The sequence below is a fragment of the Sebastes umbrosus genome, chromosome 20 (assembly GCF_015220745.1).
Source record: "Sebastes umbrosus isolate fSebUmb1 chromosome 20, fSebUmb1.pri, whole genome shotgun sequence".
Classification (NCBI taxonomy): domain Eukaryota; kingdom Metazoa; phylum Chordata; class Actinopteri; order Perciformes; family Sebastidae; genus Sebastes; species Sebastes umbrosus.
The window spans coordinates 13,977,539-14,000,145 of NC_051288.1; the positions used below are offsets into that span (position 1 = coordinate 13,977,539).

General features: G+C 40.2%; 1 protein-coding gene across 1 annotated transcript; it reads left to right on the forward strand.

The window, feature by feature from the left end:
* The first annotated feature begins 1,945 nt into the window (after positions 1–1,945).
* LOC119479847 (alpha-tectorin-like) lies at positions 1,946–18,362 on the forward strand. The gene is made up of 24 exons (XM_037755816.1): positions 1,946–1,953; positions 2,284–2,288; positions 2,767–2,882; positions 3,244–3,522; positions 5,083–5,178; positions 5,332–5,497; positions 6,243–6,643; positions 6,736–7,312; positions 7,401–7,984; positions 8,296–8,848; positions 8,934–9,532; positions 9,666–9,823; positions 9,958–10,358; positions 10,456–10,652; positions 13,289–13,684; positions 13,803–14,086; positions 14,168–14,445; positions 14,608–14,727; positions 15,567–15,751; positions 15,830–15,990; positions 16,285–16,536; positions 16,669–16,828; positions 16,922–17,015; positions 17,923–18,362. The coding sequence occupies exons 1-24, from the start codon at positions 1,946–1,948 to the stop codon at positions 18,012–18,014; spliced, it is 6,162 nt and encodes a 2,053-aa protein (XP_037611744.1). The 3' UTR covers positions 18,015–18,362.
* The last annotated feature ends 4,245 nt before the right edge of the window (positions 18,363–22,607 follow it).

Consider the following 22,607-nt stretch of genomic DNA (forward strand, 5'->3'; position numbering starts at 1 on the left):
TGTTTAAAACATAATGACTATCTTCTTTCAGGACATAAATGGTGTCTCTGAGAACAAGACAATGCTTGGCTTTTGACAACCCTGTAAAGCTATAAAATCCTCTCTTATCTACTCCAGTTGATTTCCTCCTTTTCTTCCTGCATGATAAAGGACTGTTTGTAGATGGGAATCCAGGTCAACTCAAGTCAATCTTAACTGCCCCATAAGAGCAAATTTGGTTTGCTCCCATAATTTAGTACCGTCACTCACAACCACATCAAACATCTTACAAAAGATCACTTCAGTAGCTGATTGTAAAAAGTAAAACTTTAACAAAGATGATCATAAAAAACTGTGAAAACGATAAGACCATGAATGTGACAAAACAATAAAAACATTCAAGGTACTAAAAATAAAAGAATGCAACAGACAAGACATGATAAAAAAAGCCACTTTTTTAGAGTGTATCAATGTTAACTACGAAATATCGCTGTGCATCAACACGGTCAGAGTGAGCCCTATTATTTAATCCTAACAATAACCACCGAAAATGTTGTTTGCCAGTTCAACAAGGCTGTCAAACATGTTCTTAAAGACCACTTTTAGGTTTCCCTACAGACTATCACACATCCTCAGGAAGAAAATAGTGTTTTTGCGAGCGAGCGTGTGTCCCGACCCGGTACATTTATACGCTTAAAAAGTTACAAACAGTCCCTTTAAAGGCCATTTTAAAATAAGTTATTTTCTTTAACACTCATAGCCAGAAATCTCCACTTCAGTAGCACTTACATTCACCAAATGTTCCAGTTTCATTTCTATCTATATTCCGAAGGTTTTTATAGGTTTTGTTATTTTTAATGGCTGTTTTATGGAGGGACAAAAAGAGATATCCAAATTTCCTCTGTAAAAACCTTTGACTCTAATATGTAGTAAGTATTTTGAACCTGGCTTCATCTAATGTTCAGCTTTCTGTTTTGGAAATGTATGCAAATTAGCACATATTTAATAAGATAATGACTCATTTGCATATTCAAACATAAAATTTAAGAAAACTTGTAATACAAAAAAACAATCGCCTTAATGTAAGTAATCAACTCGGGAAGTTTCATGGTGATATATTAGTTAATTTTTTTTACCCTATTAACCTGTAATCTCTACTGAGTCCGTTACTTATATTTACCTAAATGTTAATTATTTGTGTTTCATTGAAATAACAGATGTCTCCCTCTGTGATATTAAAATCAAACAGAAACTTGTTTGAGACCGGTACACCTTCAGTCTAAACATTTTAAGTTATGCGGTTGTAGTATGATAATGCAATGAAACTGCATCAACATGCAATGATAGTTGAACTTTGTTAAAAAACAATGCTGACATCGTGCTCACTCTAATGGTTTACCTGCTGTATCTGAAGCAAGTTTCACATTTCTACAGGTTGATTGATCTTGAAACACTGAAAAGCAAAATGCATGATTTACTGTAATACCCACGAGGAAGAACAACTTGACCTCTAGTCTTACCACTGAAAGTGTTTCCCATCACTTATATTTTGAGAATGATTTACTGAGTTTCAGCAGTAAATCATTAGACAGAGTGCAATATATCCCAAATCTATGGCAGTAAAACCTACTGCATGGTTATTAACCACAATTGACGTCATTCTGTAAACTGCCATTGAGAAATACTTTTGACAACATCCTCAAGCATTTGGTAGAGTATTAGATTACATCTTCTTCTTACATTTAATATTTTTCATTATTATTAAAGTACAACAGAAAAAAATGGTGAATTAAATAAATTGTTTTAAATTTTACCCATTTAAACTAATAAAAAAACAAAACAAGATAAAACAAATGAGTACTTCTGTATCTATAAATCAGGTTTATGGTACCATGCCAGCTTTCACTATATAAAGCCTTGTTTCAGCCCTGTAGTTTCAAATAGATGAGGGAAACAGACAGCATACATGAACAGGTGAGTTTAGAATGTAATATTAAATAACTCAGTATTTTGTTATGGTATAATGTAAATAAAGTTCATTATGTTTGATCAGCAGATTTGATATGGTAGTCTGACAAAATGGATGGTCAAATCATGTTGTTTGTGCTGCTTTTGGGGATGATAAGTAAGTAATATATTTATTTTATTATATTTGAGGATAGTTTATTTTTTTAAATTTAATCTAACTCAACATCCTGAATTGGTGGCTTGTTTTGGATATTAAATTTTGTTTGTTTTTGGAAAATAATGTACATTCTCTGCTCATTTATTTGACTCATCTGGTATCTTTTGTTTCATTTACAGAAGAGGTGACGCCTCAGGTTGTCAGTAAGTTCACACCTATTGGATCCTTTTTAATATTTGATTTTCATCAGTTCATGCCAGTCATACAATCATTGTCCTGTGTAAAGATTTAAAACCTGTGGTGGATAGAAACTTCATGTACATAATAAATGAGCACAATTAACATTGAGTTATCAATCTATAGATATATGTACTGTAGCTAAAGCTAATAGAGACTGATGCAACAGCCCTGCAATAAATTCTACATTTGTAAAAGTTATTCATGTTCCGTTTTTGTTTAAACTGTTTTAGCGAGATGTTGATTCAGAGAGAGGTGTTTCTAATATTTTGTCCACCCCATTTATATCAGTGAGGGTAAATCACAGTTTTCTCTTTTCCTGGAATAGATACAGTTTATGGCTACATGGTTTGCAGAATACTGGCTATTACCTAGCCCTGTTCTGGGCCAATATACTATATTTGTGTTCATTTTTGTCTTTCTAGGACCCCTCTACCCAATATCTGGAACTGCAAGCTCTCGATCAGATGATGGAAGTTCTCCACGGATTAACCTGCAGCGACCTTTTGTCTATTTTGGACGGACGTATAATTACATATATGTATGTAAAATTAACTTGGACAAAATAATGTACATATCTTATGCAGACCGTGATCATATTTCAGTCACATTAAAATTCCTGACTACAACCTAATTCTAATACAAGGTCATTGCAAAAATGTAAATACTGTAAGAAATCACATTTTGTAAAACTATGTATGTAATATTTTGATTTTTTTTTTTTTTACTTAACATACACAAACCTACTGATCACTATAGAAGGTGGTAGTCTGTAGTTTGCAACATCAAACACTATTATTATCATGTCAACACTGGTCCTAGTGCCAGGCAAAATTTGAGCCTGTGAATCTAGAAATTGTAGCTGATGATGTTAGTAAAAAAATATCTGCTTTTATTTCCAGGTCAACCATAATGGACACTTGACATTTGACAATCCACTGAGTACTCATGCACCTCAAAGGTTCCCACTACGTGGACCCAGGGACTTCATTGCTCCATTCTGGACAGATCTTGATAACAGAGAAATTGGTCAGGTCTACTACAACCAATACACCAGTGGCAGTGTCCTCCAACAAGCTACACGGGACATTAATGACTATTTCCCAAGCATGAACTTCAATGCCAACTGGGTCTTTGTTGCAACATGGTATGAGGTGGCTTACTATCCAAATTCAGGAACAGTAAGTCAACTTAATTCCTTCTTTTATTTTGAAGTGTTATTATGGTGATAATATTGCAATCCAAATTAATTTTCTTGCTGTATTCTTTTCCTGGAGATGTATCAAATAAATTATCAGCTATTGGGAAATAGTGGAATATAATTATTAATAATGTTTATAATAAAGTCATTTTCGATCAATTTTGAGGTAAATTGGCAGTAATTCCAAAGAAATTTCAAATAGGTTACTTGCTAATCATCACCTAATTAACATGAAATTTGCGGACCTGTAAAAGGAAGTATTACCCATATAATTAACTGAAAAGGAACATAGAAGCATGAAATAATGAATAAATGACTTAAACGTGCAGTGTGTAGGATTTGGCGAAATCTAGTGGTGAGGTTGCAGATTGCAACCAACTGAAGCTTTTCCCGTGTGTCAAGCTTGTAGGACAGGGGATGGCAACCTAGCATGCGTGCCACAATTAGTACAATTAACCAATGGCCCACTAGCAACAAGTGTGCAAGAAGGTTTTTTGGGAATGTTAAAGTGCCCTCTAATCTACATGCCAGATTACCTTTTTCACAGCCTTTGGCCGTTGCGCGGCCTGTTATTTACGGTAGTATGATTCATTTGTTGCCATCTTTGCAGAATTTGTTTATAAGTTTATAGCAGATTGGTGGACGGTTGGTAGGGTTAATGATTTCAACTCAGATGTGGATGTTTTCATAAGGATGGTAGTCTTCTTGTATAGTGCTCTCTATATATAATTACAATGTCCTGATTTTGGGAGAAACATGTTTTTTTTTTTTTTAAATGTTGCTATGCGCATTGCCTATATGGATGGAATAAAATTACAGATCTGTTGGAGATTCAAATTTAGATGTGGTGTCATAATTAAACTTAATGCTAACCTTAATGTTCGTATGGCACACTGATTAATAAGAACATTTAAAAAAGGCACTTCATATCAAAGGTTGCCGACCCCTGGTGTAGGAGAACATTCCAGTGGCCAATGCGAAATCGCGAATGTCCCGGTCTAGAGCCAGTGTTTCGTTTGTCCATTCTGGGTTACTGTAGAAACATGGCGGTGTGACATGGTGGACTCCGTGAAGAGGACCCGCTCCCTATGCAAGGCCTATAGAAAGGAGGCTGGGTCACGCATCATATCTCCGGGGGTATAACACATGCTCAGTAAAATCTGGTCTGCACTCGCCGAAATTGAGCCAATCGCAACGCACGACCGCAGCTTCAGTTACACTGCGCATGTGTTATACCCCATACCCCAAGACCCATGTCCGCCCATGACCCAGCCTCCTTTCCATAGGCCTTGTCCCTATGTAGATATAAACGGCTCATTCTAAGGTAACGAAAACACAACGATTCTTATTTTCAGGTGATTATACACTAAAGAAAACATACTTACTGACATGATATTCCATTTCTGCCAATAGATCCCCCTAAATTCCTTTAATACACTGATGCACTGAGACATGTTGTAAAAAAGTGTTTCTGAACTGCAGTATACAGTATTAGAGTGTAGAAAAGCAGTACATATGATAATTAACTCATATTTTCCAGCGCACAACTGCCCAAGCCGTGCTGATCTCTGGAGGCCAGTATTCATTTTTGCTGATGAACTATGGGATAATAGCCATTACAACTCGCGCTGTACAGGTCAGATCCACTACAATTATGATGTGTGTTTTTAGTTGCCATGACTAAAACCAAAGTTGATAATGTCTTCTTGTATATTTTAATAGCCTACATACTAGCCATACTCACTAATTCTAATTACATTCATTTTATTTTTATCACTTGTATTTGCAGGCTGGCTACGATACAATAAACTCTGTTTACCATTTCACCATCCCTGGATCATTCTCTAACACTGCAACAGGCAGTAACTCAAATTTCCGCCTAAGAAGCAATGTCAATGTACCCGGTCGCTGGGCTTTCCGGATAGACCTTGGATCAAGAGGCTGCACTTTCAATGGTAAGATCAGATACATAGGGTGATCACTATTGTGACCTGACCTGTCCCAACTGAACCCGTCTGGTACTGCCAAATTTGAGAGCCACAGCCAAAACCATTGGCCATATTTTTGTATGTTATCAGCAAGCTTTGGACCGACAGAAAGGCTTTCTCATAAATAATAAATAACTAATCTGGCAACAGCAATAATAGATTAGTTACAGAATATGGCACGGCAGCCCACTGGCACAAGACATACTGTATGTAACTTATACTAGTTGATAAAACATGGGTTAAGTGTTTAGTGATAGTGCAACTACTGGTCCTATAACATCAGCTAGATAAACGTGGATGGTTACCTCAGAACGCCTGAACAATCCAAGTATAACAGAACTTACTGTACAGGCATAATTGCAATGCTCTTTATCTATTAGGTTTTAGCACCATCCTCTGGTCAAACGTAAACCCTACTACACTGAGGTTCCTTTCGCTGCTGCTGCTGCTGCTTGGTACAAGGCTGATTACACTGTGGGCAGGTTTAGCTTGCAAAGTGTACGTCTCTGCCATCCTGCATGGTCAACACGTTCTCATCCCACCTCGTCACATACCGTCCCTTTGTCACGCCCCTTGGCATCACTTTATTTTCGGCATCAACACCCTTGGCGTCACTTTAGTAGGTGCATGAAATTAAATGGTTTAAATGTAATGGGATCAGCACATTAAAGTCTATACATTTAAGTGACCTTTTCCTTTCATTCTTTTCCAGGTGTATCCGTGCAGCAAGGTGACTCATTCTGGAGCGACAGTACCTGTGCACAGAAGTGCACTTGCACTTCAACAGGCCTGCAGTGTCACAGCCAACCCTGCTCCTTTTCCCAAATCTGCCGACCTACTGCCTTTCAGTTCTCCTGCCAGACGGTGCAGAGAGGCACCTGCACCATAAGTGGTGATCCACATTACTATACCTTCGATAACACAGTGTTTCACTTCCAGGGCACCTGCACTTATGTTCTTTCTGAGCAATGTGGTCGCGGGCTGCCCTACTATAGAGTAGAGGGCACGAATGAGCACAGGGGCACCACTCATGTTTCCTGGACACGACTGGTCAAAGTGTACGTCTATAATGAAACCATCGAGCTTGTCAAGGGACGTCGTGGTGTGGCTAAGGTTGGTGATTTTGACTAGTTGAACTTTGACTCTTTCAAATGATTCCAACTTTGTTTTTGCTACTCTTGACACATTTGCTGGTGTGCTTACAGGTTAATGGAAACTTTGCAGCCGCTCCGATTTCTCTTAACAATGGCACAGTCCAGGTTTATGAGTCAGGTTTTTCTGTGATCGTCAGTACTGACTTTGGCTTGGAGGTGTCTTATGACACAAATCATTATGTTAGGATCAGTGTGCCCTATTCTTACCAGAATGCAACATGTGGCCTGTGTGGAAACTTCAACGATGATCCCAGGGATGACTTTCGAACCCGCCAAGGCGAGCTTGTGAGCTCTGATGTGGTTTTTGCCAACAGTTGGCAAGCATCAGGGGACGATGAGCCTGGTTGTGAGGCGCAGTGTGGAGGTCTGGATTGTGCTGCCTGCACTGAGGATCAGACAGCTTTGTACAGCAATACTGCCCATTGTGGTATCCTCCAGAGCAGTTCTGGACCTTTTGCTGGTTGCCATCAACAACTTCCCCCACAGACCTTTGTGGAGAGTTGTGTGTTTGATCTGTGTGTTGGAGGAGGGTACCAACCCATTCTTTGCCAAGCCCTAAATGCATATGCAAGTCAGTGTCAACAGAATGGTATACAGCTGCCAAGCTGGAGGAGACAAGGCTTCTGTGGTATGTGTGTCCGTCAATCAATATGATTTCAAAGAATCCTTTGGGTAAAATGTCCATGATAATATCAATGTTGTTTTCTTGTGTCTAGAAATCCCTTGCCCAGCCAACAGTCACTTTGAGTCCCAAGGCACAGGATGTCCGGCTACCTGTGTCAATCCCAATTCTACCCACAATTGCCCTCTCCCTGCCCAGGAGAGCTGCATCTGCAATTCAGGCTACATCCTCAGTGCTGGAGTCTGCGTCCCTCATGCTGAGTGTGGCTGCAGCTTTGAGGGTCGCTACTACCGCTCTGGAGAAACTGTAATACTAGACGAGGACTGTGGGAGACGTTGTAGCTGCAGTTATGGTTCCATGACTTGCCACTCCCATGGCTGTGGTCCACATGAATCATGCAGTGTGGAGGAGGGAGAAAGAGGATGCAGACCTAACGGTTATGCAACATGCTGGATAAGGGGCCCAGGGTCGTATCACATGTTTGATGGACTGACTTACCAGTATCCTGGGGCGTGTCAATTGACTCTTGCCAAAGTAATGGGCTTATCTAATCATCCCCACTTTGCAGTGACAGCAGAAAAAGTACCCACAGGCCAACAGGGTTTTGCCCGGTTCCTAAAGTTTGAGGCAGAGGGAACACATGTGGCCATTGAGATGGCAAGTAGCAGCAGAGTACAGGTAAGTGATTGGAACTTTTTTGAAAAGACAGATTCTTAATGTGATATATCCACTATTTTAACAGTGAGGCATCTGAACACTAATGAAGATGGGGGAACGGAGTTATGGCTTGTGGAAAACTGTAAATTTTGGTTGCAAAACGCATGAAAATACTGTATAAATGAATGGTCGTAATTTTGTTTTATAGGCAAGTGATTATGGTATAAGCGGGATAATGCCCTTCGGGGTGTCCGGTTGCCTCCGCAAAGTGGGGCATTATCCCTTACTTAAATCTTGTTAATTACAACGTATGACTCTAAATGGTCCTTTAGGTTGACGGTAAGCGGATCAGACTACCATTCAGCTCCGCGTCCAGTCGAATCCAGATCTACCACAGCAGCATTCACAGTATCATCCTTCGCACCTCCTTTGGTGTAACTGTGCAGACAGTCTGGCCTCACTTTGTGCGTGTCACTGCACCTGGTATCTACAACGGTTCATTGGGTGGACTCTGTGGCAATTACAATGGTCACCCACATGACGACTTCCGCACACCCAATGGCGTCCTGGTCAACAGCTCTCTTGACTTTGGGGACAGTTGGCGAGATGGCTCTCTCGCTGCACACTGCATGGAAAGTGTAAATCATAACTCTACAACAAATTACAATTCTAGTGAGTACTGTGGCATTCTTGGCTCATCATATGGGCCGTTTGCCCAGTGTTTGGCCATGGTGAACCCACAGCAGCATGTGGATGTATGTGTGGAGATCCTTAAAGCCTCTAGAGATCCAGCATCAGCGCTATGTGAGGTCCTACGAGATTATGCACTAATGTGTCAACAGAAGGGTGTTGCCTTAGGACACTGGAGGAATGCAACTGGCTGTGGTAAGCACTTTCCCCCCTTTTGATGTAGATGGTTTTGATATAATATCAATTATTTTGCTGAATGGATTGCTTTGTTTTTCTGTAGAGCAAAACTGCCCTCAAAATAGCCATCAGGAAGTCTGTGGAAGTACTTGTCCTTCTGCCTGCCCCAGCCTCTCTTTCCCTTTCACCTGTGCCACTATGTGTCAGGATGGGTGCCAGTGTGATGATGGTTTTATCCTCAACGGCAACCAGTGCGTACCACCTACAGCCTGTGGATGCAATCACCAAGGACGCTACTGGCAAGGTGACGAACAGTTCTGGGATGGAGAGGAATGTCAGAGCTTGTGTACCTGTAACGGCGCTACCGGGGCAGTCCACTGTATCCCCAACTCCTGTGGTCCCCAAGAGTCCTGCCGTGTGGTGGAGGGTGAGTTTGGCTGCCATCCCAACCTTCATGGCACTTGCTCTGCCTCTGGTGACCCTCACTACATCACCTTTGATCGCAAGGCCTATAACTTCCAGGGAACCTGCCGCTATGTTATGGCGACCCTTTGTAACGCCACTGACGGACTCCACCAATTTTCAGTGGAAGCTAAGAATGAGCATTGGAGAGGGCTGCCAGTTTCAATCCCAGCGGAAGTTTTTGTGAATGTGTGGGGCTATCGAGTGCATATGTCAAGGGAGAGAAGTGGTGTGGTTCAAGTAAGTGGTTAAAATAATACCTGGCATTTCTCATCAGATAATTGCTATGCATAATTTAGATTCAGTCTAATTGGCAAATAATTGACAATTATAGCCATTCCCATGACCAAATTTATTCCAAACTCTCTTTTAGGTGAATGGAGAAACTAGAAATTTACCTGTTCTCTTGAATGGAGGTCATGTGTCAATCTATGCAAGTGGACCTCGTGTATTTGTCAGTGCTGATTTCGGCTTGAGTGTCACCTATGATGGATATAGTACAGTGTTTATCTCTGTACCTGCAAATTACAGGTATCTGCCATTCACCAAAGCTTAAATTGAAATGCTTTTAAAACTACATTTTCAATTGTATTTAAGTTATTTAGTAATCCATCTATCTTCTGATTCATGATGCTGAAAGTGTTTCATTATTGTCTTCAATACAGTGGAAGAACATGTGGACTTTGTGGAAACTTCAATGGAAATCCAAATGACGAGTTCCACACTCCATCTGGAACGTTGGTCACCACTCCACAAGAGTTTGGGACAGCTTGGAAAGTGGCAGGCAACTACACCTGCAGTGATGGGTGTGGCTCCTCCTGCCCACAATGCACCAATGAGCTACCTGCTAGAGCCCAATGTGAGGTGATTCAGGCAGCTGACGGTCCCTTCAGCTTCTGCCATGAGCAGGTGGACCCAGCGCCATATTTCAATGACTGTGTGTTTGATGTTTGTGTGTCGGGAAATGAGGGGCAAGATCTCCTATGCATGGCCATTCAGGCATATGTCAGTGCCTGTCAGTCTGCTAATGTTCGAATCTACCCTTGGAGACAGAACACCACCTGTAGTAAGTCAACCAGTCAATTCATAATTGTCCACTTATGGATAAAAGTAATTAGTTCATAACCATCTGATGATCATCATTTCTTTCCTCACTTATAAAGGACTTGACTGTCCAGCCAACAGTCATTATGAGCTGTGTGGTACCGACTGTGCCCGCACCTGTGCCAGCAGCGTTGATGCCACCTGTGAGCAGGTTTGCTCTGAGGGATGTTTCTGTGATGAAGGTTTTCTCAGGAGTGGGACGAGATGTGTCCCTGTGGAAAGCTGTGGCTGTCAATATGACGGCTTCTACTACAATGTAAGTCACATCCCAGTTAATACTGCAAAATATACAGAGTAATTATGTTTATTATCTTTATGTAAAATATTATTTCCATTGTGGTAAGTTTCAAGAGCAGTAAAATCCTCCCTCATTATCGTAAAAACTGCTGTGCAGTGTTTTGGCATCTGATAAACCTCCAAACTAAACTAACAGTTGAAATCTATTAAAGGTCCAGTGTGTAAGATATAGCGACATCTAGCGGTGAAATTTCAGATTGCAACCCCTCTTGTGTAGGAGAACTACGGTGGTCGATGTGAAAACGTGAATGGCCCTTTCTAGAGCCAGTTGTCGTAAGAGTAGCGCGGGTCATTTTGAGAATAGCAGTGCACAAAGTGTGTGTGTACGGTGGAAGTGAGTGGTGAAGCAGAGAGAGAGATGAAATGTTTGCAGTGGAGCAGAAGACAGAGTTAGTTTAGCTTTGAGAATAGCAAGTGAATGTACAGTTGAAGTTGCAGTTTGTGCAGAAATAAATGCTGCAGCTCCTCAAGACCAATGGAGGTTTTTCATGTTTGTTTCCCAGCGGCTGAGTGCAGACTAGACTAGACTAGACTAGATTGCATTGAATACTTGGTATTCAAATGCTGAACCAAAATTCTTTCAGGTTCTACAGCGTAGGTTAACTTGAATTAGCAGCAATAGCAAGTTATTAAAATTAACACCATGAAGGCTTAAAGTGTTAATAATCAAAATCGCTCAAATAACAATTCTAACCACAATGTACTTGTTTATAAGTACAGCTGGACGTCTACTCCTGTGGAAGACTAGTGGTGTAGAATGTAAACACTTTTGGTTTGTTTAGAAGTGGAATAAAATTTTTCGGTTTTGACCAAAAATGATGCTGACATTAATATTGCACAATTATGAATAATTTGCCAACAATAATACTATGCCTCACACGGGGCACCATAGTGTTGGGGATGCAGATAGGAGCTGGTTTAGTTATTAGAAAATAAAGATAATTATCAATCCTAATAAAATTAATATTAATAAATTATCGATATATATTAATAATAACAGGGCACCAAATTATATTGGTACATAAGCTAAAAATACATTAAAATGGCTATCAAAAGTAAATAATAATTATCATAATAATTATTGAATAATATTATTTAATGTATATTAAATCATCCTCGGGGCACCACTCTTTGCATCAAAGAGAAAATAATAGCTCATTAATGTAGTCTCATAGATAAGTCTCATTAAATATACTAAACTATCAATTTGGAACTTTAAATGAACAACTATAACCAAAATAGATCATAAAGGTTGAATGATATTGGAGTTCTTGACACAGCAGTGGTTGGCATTATTCACTCTTGTACAATATTAAACAGATCAGCATGTATAATCCACAAACATTTATTTACAAGATAATAAAGGTGTAAAACACAATATTAATCCAACTAAATAACTAAACTAAACAAACCAAACACAGTGTGTGAGCATGAATGGTGAGCACTGTAAAACTACAAAGATGGCTGGATCACAGATGGCTGCCAACATGTTACCACATGGCCCATTTGCTCAGGAAGGACAAAGAGGAAGGGGGGAGGGTTGGGGGGGGGGGGGGGGGGGGGGGGGGGTTACACACTATTCCTTTAAAGGTACTGTTTGTAACTTCTTACACGTATAAATCTTAAATCTTAACGGCCACAGGTGTCGCTGTTAACAAGCAATTTCTGATTCTTACATAGAATCCCTTTAAACAAAGTGGACTTCATGGATCAGATTTCATCGTTTCACCGTTACCTGAAGCAACACACCTCTACCAATGCAGACCCTCACTACATTTTGGCCAGTGTGTAGCATTTCGGGGGATATATTAGCAGAAATGGAATATGATATTAATAACTATGTTTTCTTTAGTGTATAATCACCTGAAACTAAGAATCGTGTTTTTGACAGCTTAGAATGAGCGGCTTATATCTACATAGGGAGGGGGTCCTCTTCACGAAGTCCGCCATGCTGCTCCATCATCTTTATACAGTAGCCCAGGATGGACAAACCAAACACTGGAGAGATTTTACGTTACCTAAGGCCACCGTAATTCTCCAACATGCTTGTGAGACTGCGATAATGTGAGCTGCAGAGTGCAAAACTGTGATACCACCAGCCGCCGTCTGACTTCCGTTGCTTCTAAAGTAGTGTTACTATGGTAAGGATGGCCACTGAGCGAGGCGCACGACATTAAATTTAAACCTGGCAGAAAGCCCTGAAGTCAAGACCAGCATCTCTTTGCCTCCTCAAAGTCCCGTGTACCCCAGTAACATGCAGAGTGAATACTACCTCCAACAACGTTATTACTGTGTGAAACAGGAATTAGGCAATGACGAGCAAAAGTTGAGTTCATTAATATATAATATAATATATTAATATCAAGACCTTTTTCATGGCAGACAATTTGACTTATAGCAGGAAAAGCAGAAGTGGAACCACTAACATTAACAATGACTCTGTTCCATTAAGTGTTCCTCCAGGAAACTTTTCCAGGCTCACCTACAGTAAATGGAATGCAGCCTTCATTAACATGTCAACATTTCTGCTGTGAGAAAGGTCCATTGATTGGTTTGGTCCATGTGTTATGTGTCTGTTTCTCTGGCCTGTTGCAGGCTGGTGAGACCTTTTGGACAGACGGTTGCTCCCAGCGATGTGAATGCCATGCTCCCTATGACCTGCGCTGTTATGCTGCATCTTGCACTCCTGCACAAGAGTGCACCATCAGAAACGGTCAGCTGGGCTGTTTTGATGCAATGTCTACTTGCACTGCGTGGGGGGACCCACACTATATCACCTTTGATGGGGCAGAGGCTCATTTCCAGGGCACATGCTCTTACATCATTACTGAGAGTGTGAGCCACAGCCCCAATGAAACACAGTTTCAGGTAGTAGGCACCAATAATCACCGTGGCAACAGCCGCGTGTCGTTTGTGTCAGCAGTGGATATATACCTCTCAAATCAACCAGAGAGTGCGCATATCAGGATTGGACCCAACAAAATAGTAAAGGTAAACCATTTATTACTTTCAAGATAAACAACTTTCTAAATCGGTCTGGTGTAAACATACGTAACAGCAAGTGCCTCCTCACCCTTCTTTGTCTTTCTAAAATCTCTCATCCTACCAGGTGAATGGAAGTGCCGTGTCTCTTCCCACAACTGTAGGAACCTTAGCTCAGGTGGTCAGACATGGAGGCTACATAGTGGTCGATGTCATTGACTTGGTAGTCCACTTTGACGGCCAGAGAAATTTACTGATCAGAATAGGCCAACGCCGTCAAAATAGAGTCACCGGGATGTGTGGAAACCTCAACAGTGATCCTGCAGATGACAAAGTCTTGCCCAATGGCACATTGGCACAAAATGACAATCACTTTGGACACAGCTGGAAGTCAGCCACAAGCCAACCAGAGTGAGCTGCCATGAAAAGTGGATAATTTTATTTATAAATACTGCAGCAGATAGTAATGGAAGCATGATATGTCTTTTCCAGATGTGGATCCACAGATGATGACGATGGTGATGGACTGAACAACTGTCCGTTCATGGAAGAATACTCTGAGCTCTGTGGCGTCATCACCAACAGTAGCGGCCCATTCAGTGCCTGTCACCTGCACTCTGACCCTCAGCCATTTTTCAGTTCCTGTGTCTACGATCTCTGCCTCTACACTCAAGCCAATGACATGCTGTGTTCTGCAGTCTCAGCCTATGAGAAAACCTGCTCTGTTTTGGGGTTAAACATCCCTGAGTGGCGCTCTGCTTTGCAGTGTGGTAAGTTTGCGCTAAACTAATACGATAATTGATGAGAAAAAGCAATATTCTTTTGAAGAACTTGCCATTTGTCCTCATTGCAGCGATAGGTATCTTCTCTCTTACTCATTTTGTTTCCGTTTCATCACTCCTTGTATCCTTGTTTCCCCGCTATTTTCATAGCTGAGTTAGACCCCTGTGAACAGCTGGACTGCGCAGAGCATGAGTGGTGTGGTGAGAAGGACAGTGTGTACGGCTGTTTCTGTGATGAGCACCACCATCGGCCAAACAATGAGAGCTACGGTGAGGGCAGCTCCTCTTAAAACATCATCACTCTTAAAAAAAAATTACAAATCCTCAAACAAAATCCTCATTTTAAATGAGGTGAGTCAGTCTATTAAATGAGTCAACTTTCTTGATGACAGATTCGCCAAGCGAATGTAGATACACAATATACTCTAATAGTGTTAGAGCTGAAATAGATTTTGTGGTATTGTGGTTAAATAAATGTAAGGTAATATTTGTTAGATTGCTGGTAGACCACCCTGTTAATACAGGTTCAGGCCTCCCTTTGTGTGCATCAAGCGAGGAGGAAATAGTTTTTTTAGGGCAGTGAAAAGGTTGGTTTTGAAAGGCTAAACGCCAACAACAATCGATTTAAGCACAATATTTTCTAAAAATTGTTGCGAGTTTTTAAATGTAAACATCTTTCTTCAATAAAATTTGACTTTTGGACTTTACAACGCTGGAGTTATTGGAAATGTGTGTTATTATGATTTTAGTTATAAGTGCAAATCTAATTTTGACCACCTCAGAGCTAAATCCTAGCGCACCCCCTGTGATCTTTTGCACCCTGGACCCCAGGCTGGGAACCACTGTCTTAAAACACTGTTTTGATTTGATGAAATTATGAAAGACAATAGATCGGACTTGCTACATTAGATTACTGTCAAACATGGAAACTGTAACTTAACTACACCAGACAGATCAGCAATGAAGACAGTAAGCCAATTATTTTCATGTTTAAAATGATCAGCTATCGATTACCAATAACTTTAACTCATAATGTCCCCGACTACAAATCCCTCTTTTTACCTTTACAAGCTTAATTATGTTTTCACACATGCATTTATCTCCAATAGACTCATCCATCACTTGTGTCAGTAGTTCAGGCACCATGTCCGTGTCGCGCTGTCAGCTGTTTGAAGCTGGCTTCCACTCCGGCGCCCTCCACCTCCGAGATGACTCCTGCAACGGCACTCTCCAAGACGGACGACTGGTGTTCCACTTTAACAATGACGACCAGCTGTGTGGGACAGCTCTCAGGGTACAGTCCATACATTTTATAGACGCACAGTACAAAGCATCAAAATAGTTAAACTCTTTTGTCATCTTACTCTCAAAGAGCAACGGGACCCATTTTATGTACGAGAACACCATCCAGGGTGACGTGGACCTTCATGAGGGCCTCATTAGCCGTGAGAAGAACATCAACCTGCACTTCTCCTGTGAATATCCTCTGGCCCAGGCCCTGTCTATGGCTGTGGGCATCAACCCTGTAGAGAGGTGACAACCACAATAACATCTTGCTGGCATGGATTGATTTTTTTGGCTACCTGAAGTCCTGGTGGCTAAAGTAAAGCTTACTTTTGCAAGAGCACATAGAATGACATTTCTGTTAGTTGTGTTGCATCACATTATTTAGCTGCTAAGAGCTCAATGCTGCCAAGAGCTCAATGACGCCAGCATCATCATCATCATGACCTAAATGACCTTTTTGGCTCTAATTTTTCTGGATATTTTACTCATTGTAGATATTATACTTTGAGTTTAATCACGTTGTGTGATATTTTTCTGTAGCATTGTGAACAAGAGGCTCCCATCTGGCCAGGGGCGTTATCATTTGAGGATGATCCCCTACCAGGACGCTGGCTTTCACGACCCGCTGACCAGAAGTGGGAACCTAGAAATGGAAATCGACCAGAGGTTGTACATCGAGGTGCAGACAGAAGGAGTTGATGAACAACAGATCTCCACTGTTCTGGACTCATGTTGGGCAACACCTTTCAATGACGCCAGTTACCCCGTCCGCTGGGATCTCATCACTACAGAGTAAAGGAATTGTTTAAATTTGACCATGTGTTAGCACACTGTTTCCTCAAGTCCTCTCCATGAGTCTGAAAAACCTACATATGAAATATCCCTTAACAACTAAACATCTATTACATCTTCCCTGTCTTCCAGGTGTCCTAACGCAGCAGATGAGACAGTAGAGATAGTTCAGAACGGCGTCTCCACTGTGGCCCGATTCTCCTTCAGGATGTTCACCTTTACCAACTTTTCATCCATCTACCTGCACTGCCAGGTCCACCTGTGTCTTTTGAGACACAGCAACTGCACAGCGGTATGTACCCATTTAGTTGTTGTAAGATTGGAAGAATCATCCTGTATACAACCTGCTGTAACAGCTGAAAACTTGTAATTTTGTTTCCTGCAGCATTGCTATCCGGGTTACCACACAAGAGTGGTGAGGGATATTTCCCATCATGACACTGCAGCCATCTCACTCGGACCGCTAATTCCGAAAAAAGGTAACTCTTACATTTTCGTAATGAGTTTTGAAGTGGGGGGGACATCCAGTTTTGGATGAGGTAATACAGTGTTTCCCACATTTTATGAGACTGTGGTGGTTGGACCTTGGACCGTCTAGTGGTGGCCAGCGACATGCTCCTCTGGAAGAAAATGTTGTACATTTTAAAGTTAAATGCATCAATCTGGTGCACTTGAGAGCAAAATTTTGAGTCTAGATCTATGAAGAAGTTTGTGCTCTAGTAAACAATTTAATCATAAACACATTGGTTGTATAGATATGATATGGTGATAACACGGCAAAAAGTCACACCCACAAACAAGTTAAATGAGACAGGGTTCATGTTTCAAGACAGGTTTGGTGGGTTACTGTCACCTTCACCTCAGGTCTCTCCAAGCCGACATAAAGCCGAAATGCGCCAGGGCCACGTCCCTGACCCACCGAGTTGAACACCCCCGGGCGGACCCCATTTTGAAAACCGATGCCTTATAAAACTGGCAGGCTGAAAGTCAGATCACATTGATTTCATTTGAATTAAGCTACACAATGGTTGATTATGATTAGATCCAAGTCCAACATGTTATACACCATACTGTATAGACATTATCGCCAACGTTCTATAACCGTAATACCTGGCTTAGACGTTACAACTTTATTACCATAACACCTGAAAGTGGGAGACAAAAAGGCCTATTCTGGCGCCAGTGATTCATCTACAGTAGCTGACATACTGTACTGCTCAATCAGTGGATTACGAAAAGTTAATAACTCACTTGAATTAAATAAAATAAAGAGTAAAGAGGATCAAATGTGTGTTGTTTCACATCAGCACAGTGTTCATATTTGTGGAAACATACCACTTTTGTTTATTTTACCGCTGAAGTTAGATTCTGGTTGTTGTCTTGCAGACTATCGGATGAAAACGAGCAGTGCTGCAGTCCAGTTGACCTCGATGGTGACCCTGCTGGTCAGTTTGATAATTACCAAAACTCTGACCTAGAGAGATAAAAGATAAGCACACATACAGTAATGAATATATATATTACACCACAACTTATTAATCAGTCAGCAATAGCTTAATCACTGCATTGATGTAAGAATAGTCAGTTGTTTTTCTTTACAACACTAGAGGGCAGCATAAGATTAAATACACATTTGGCTCTTTTTTCATGGAACTTCTATCTGCTTCACATCTTTTTGTATTTAGTGTAATGTTTATCAGTTGTATCCTCAGGGCTTTGGCAGTGATTCTCTATTATGATTAAATCAATACTTCATTAATAACCAAGATTAATTGAATATATTTTGTACACATTTTTTACTCTGAATAAAGTTTGAACTTTCTACATTTTTTGTATTCACTTAAAGGAGTTATGGTAACACTTCATTTTACAGGTCCACAAATGTATTAATTAATATTTACCTAAAAATTTATTGAAAATTACTTTATATAAACATTATTTAAAATTATATTCAGCTTTTTCCCAATAGCTGATAATTTATTTAATACATTTAATTTATTAGCAAATAACTTATTTGAAATTTCTTTAAAAACTCCCTGAATCATTACATTAGCTATCAGGTTACATTTGTGTAGATAATAAGTCACACAATGGTGAGATTTGTGCCTGATCACAAGTGTCTTCTATTAGTTTTGGTTTTCCACCTCCGATAAAAAGCAGCGCACAGCCGCTTCTCAAGCCTAAGGGCCCTATTTTAACGATTAAAAGTAATTTACGATACATTTTGAGGTAAATATTGGGGTAATTTGGCAGTAATTCCAATGAAATTTAAAATAGGTTACTTGCTGATTATCACCTAATTACCATGACATTTGCGGACCTGTAAAATGAAGTGTTACCTGAGTTATTTCTTGAAATTGCATAGAAGCATCTAGCAATACTAGTAGGTAAGTAAGCAAACTCCAATGTGATATCACAACATGTTCTGTACAGGACACGTAAACCAAACAATAACCACAATCCAAACCATTAATACAGGATGGTTCTCATTTGACATGAAAGAAGCTGTCAATGATACATGAGATCAGGTTTCTCTCTTTTGTGCTGAACCTCCTTTGTCGGGCTGAGTGTGGAGGCTGACAGAGCAGATGTCTCCTCTTTGGGGCTGAAATTCATCTTTGTCAGTCAACGTGTCCTCAACAGTATGGGATGAGACTTACAGTAGACATAACAACACTTACACACACCTACAACATGTAATTTGTCATTATTATATGGTCCAGTACAAAGACTTCAAAGAGGGGCAATATGTCCAATACCACAGGGCCCAACACTCTCCAGTCCACTACTGTCAATTCAGGTAAGTTATGTGGAGATCACTTTACAGATCATGTTTCACATCTGTTAGTTTAATAGAAAAAGAATGTAAGTGTATAATCGTATTTAGAAGTTTTCATGGTCTACTTCTGAACATGTCACGATGGTGCTAGAGGACTAACACCCTCTTTATACTGGAGTCATTGTTTGATCACTCTGTGTTTCTCATGTCATAGCTTAGCTCCTCTGGCAGTGCACCATTGGGAGGTTAATCCTGTGGCTTATGTGGCATTTGCAGGCTTTCAAAGTCAATGTGTGAACACGAGAGAAAGGGAGAGTCGCTCACAGGAAATAATACATAGTTCACAATGGAACTGATATCTGCGAGTCATTATTTAGCAGACATCCTTTGTTGAGAGAAAACCTTGTGACAAATCTAATGTCATGCCCAGGCTTTACAGGAAACCATGTGCCTGAGAGCTCCACGTAAGATGACAAGGTTTAGTGTGAAAGTTTATTGCTTTACTTTACTGTACCCAAATTACTGAAGGAAAAATTGAGTGTGAAGGAAATTACCCTTATTTGTAAAATGTAAATGTAAATCAGCTTTTATTGTCACATTGTACTTTACATGTTTTTGTATTGTACATATTGTACACTATATACACACATATTGTACACAGTGAACACTGAAATGTATTCTCTGCATTGAACCCATCCTAGTTTTAGGTGCAGTGGGCAGCTACTATATAGCATCCAGGGAGCAGTTTGGGGGCCCGGTGCCTTGCTCAAGGGCACCTCAGCAGTGCCCAGGAGGTGAACCCTCTGTTGCCCAAGCCAAAAATTTGCCTCTAAATGAAAAGTTGAGGAATTACCTATGTTATTACAGATCATCCTGAGGGGACATATATTTGTGTACCAGATTTCAATCCATTTATCTAATAGCAGTTATTGAGACATGGTCTTGTTGAATACTCAATTCTGATTGGTCAATCACGGCGTTATATGGTCTGTTATTTCTTTATTGCAGACCGTTGCTATGTATAACAGACCGTTGCTATGGGCGCAGTCCTGATCCTGGACTCTGGAGGACCATTTTTGGTTCAATTGATTGATTTCTTAAGTAAGTAGCCGTGTAATAAGCAGGATAATGTACACTGAGCTGGTCACTGTTGTGAAATAAACCCCGACAGGGCGATGCAAGATCGCCCTGTCGGGGTTTATTTCACAGCAATGTCTGGCTCGCTGTACATTATCCTTTACTTAGTAATTGTGAAATCTCTCCTAAAAATCAAAGGTATAATGTATCCCGCTGAAATGCATGTGGCCCTTTAATCCCTCCTTGCTCGCCCTCATATCTTCTATTTCAGTCCCATTCATTCTTTAACTCAACTATCCTGTATCTAATCGAATTAACTAAGAGCAGTTCCTGAAGCTTCCCACCTTTTTGAACCCACCCACATATGTCAAACTTAACAACATCCATGTGTGGCGAGTCGTACCTTATCTTTCATTTGTAAACTGCTGTCATGCAATCACTTTTTCGTGCTCTGCTTGATGTAGAGAGCTGCTGGGTGAACTGCATCGATATTGGAGAAACGAACCGGCTGATAAAATATGGCAAATTTTGAATTAATTTCTTTGCAACTACTTAAATATGATGTATATTTCTCAGTTTAAATAGGTTCATTCAATGTCTGCAAGTGAACGCTGTTCTCAGAGTTTTCTTTGTTTTGGTGTGATTTCCTGACAAAGATTGTCTACCAAGCCGTTTCCAACTCAAACCATCTTGAATACTCGTCCCTCCACGTCAGACTGAGCTGTTTTTAGAAGCAAGTCTGGGAGTTTGTAGCCTCAGGAGGGAGGTAAAGAGAGAGAATAAAGAGGAAGATGGTGAGAGAAACGATGGCGGACAGGGAAGAGAGGGGAAATATGAGTGATAGCTTGTTGACTTTTACAAGATGTTGAGGGCTTAGTGGGCTTAATTGGATTCGCTCAAAAAGTCCCCTGTGTAGTGTGTTGAAGGGGTCAGGAATGGTCCCATCTGACGTTTGACCTCTCTTATTCCCCTCATGTCAGCACCAATGACCACGATGCAGCTCAGAGCGTAATTACATCTGAACTTGAGTCCATTCATGCCAGATTCCAGCCTCTGGGGTTCTTCATGCAGAGATGATTTATATGAAACAAGTGATTAGAAGTTCTACTTTGTGGTTATATTAACCGCTGATATTTAACTAATTCCCACCAAGAATTCCCCCAACATCCCAAATGCACTTCAGTTTGAAAGACATGTTCAGGGTCTGGTTATGAGGATGAATGTGGCCTTATGCTGGTACTTCAAATGCATTGTTATTGAAGAATAATGGAATAAGACTGCTAACAAATTAATGATTTAACAAACAGATGAATTACAAGTAAATTAAATCTTTAATTAACACTATTTTTTTTAAATCTCTTTATCCATTTTCTAGATAAAAGCTATGGCTTAAAAAAACTAAATCAATCTATCAATTTTATTTAAAGTGCACAATCACCATGCAGCATGGTCCCAATTTGCTTTATATTTTAAAAAAAGAATACATAGAACAAAGCACACAGCAAGCACTATATGTATGTATGTACTATGTAAGATAATACACATTAAAAGTAAATCAACCACAATAAAAACATTGTATTAAAAGGAGGTTATTAAAAGGGTGATGGACCCGACTAAATTCAGTAGTAGGCTGTGATAAATACAACGGACAGAACACACAGTAAGTAAATAAAATAATACACCATATTTTACCTTATAAAGACTATCAGGTATTGCAGGTAAACACCAGTATAGATCTAGCAGTGGTGTCAATATAGCGATAAGTGTATGTATCAGCCTCTGAACACTTAATTGGAGTACAGAGAGAAATACTGAAAAAGACAGGAGTGATCAGATACTAAAATAGATGACACATCAGCATTGATACCCTTGGTAAAAGGAAGGTCCAGTGTATTTCCACAGGTTGTGAGTGGCATTCTTCACATGTTGGGTATAAAGTCTAGTAACAAGATCCATAAATTCCACTACTTTATAATCTGAACAGAGTTAAAATCACCCAGTAAAATTACATATTTGACAAAAGCAAATGACAATAATTCAGATATTTCAGATACAAAGTTGGGATTGTGCTTTGTAAATGGTTAATGCACCAAATGTGTTGAGTTCTAATAGCCATGGCTAAATATTCAAAAGTTGAGAAATCTCTGAAAGTGCATTTGCAGGTGAACAAGTTGGTTACTATTCCAGTCCCTTTCTTGCCTTTTCTCATTTTAGT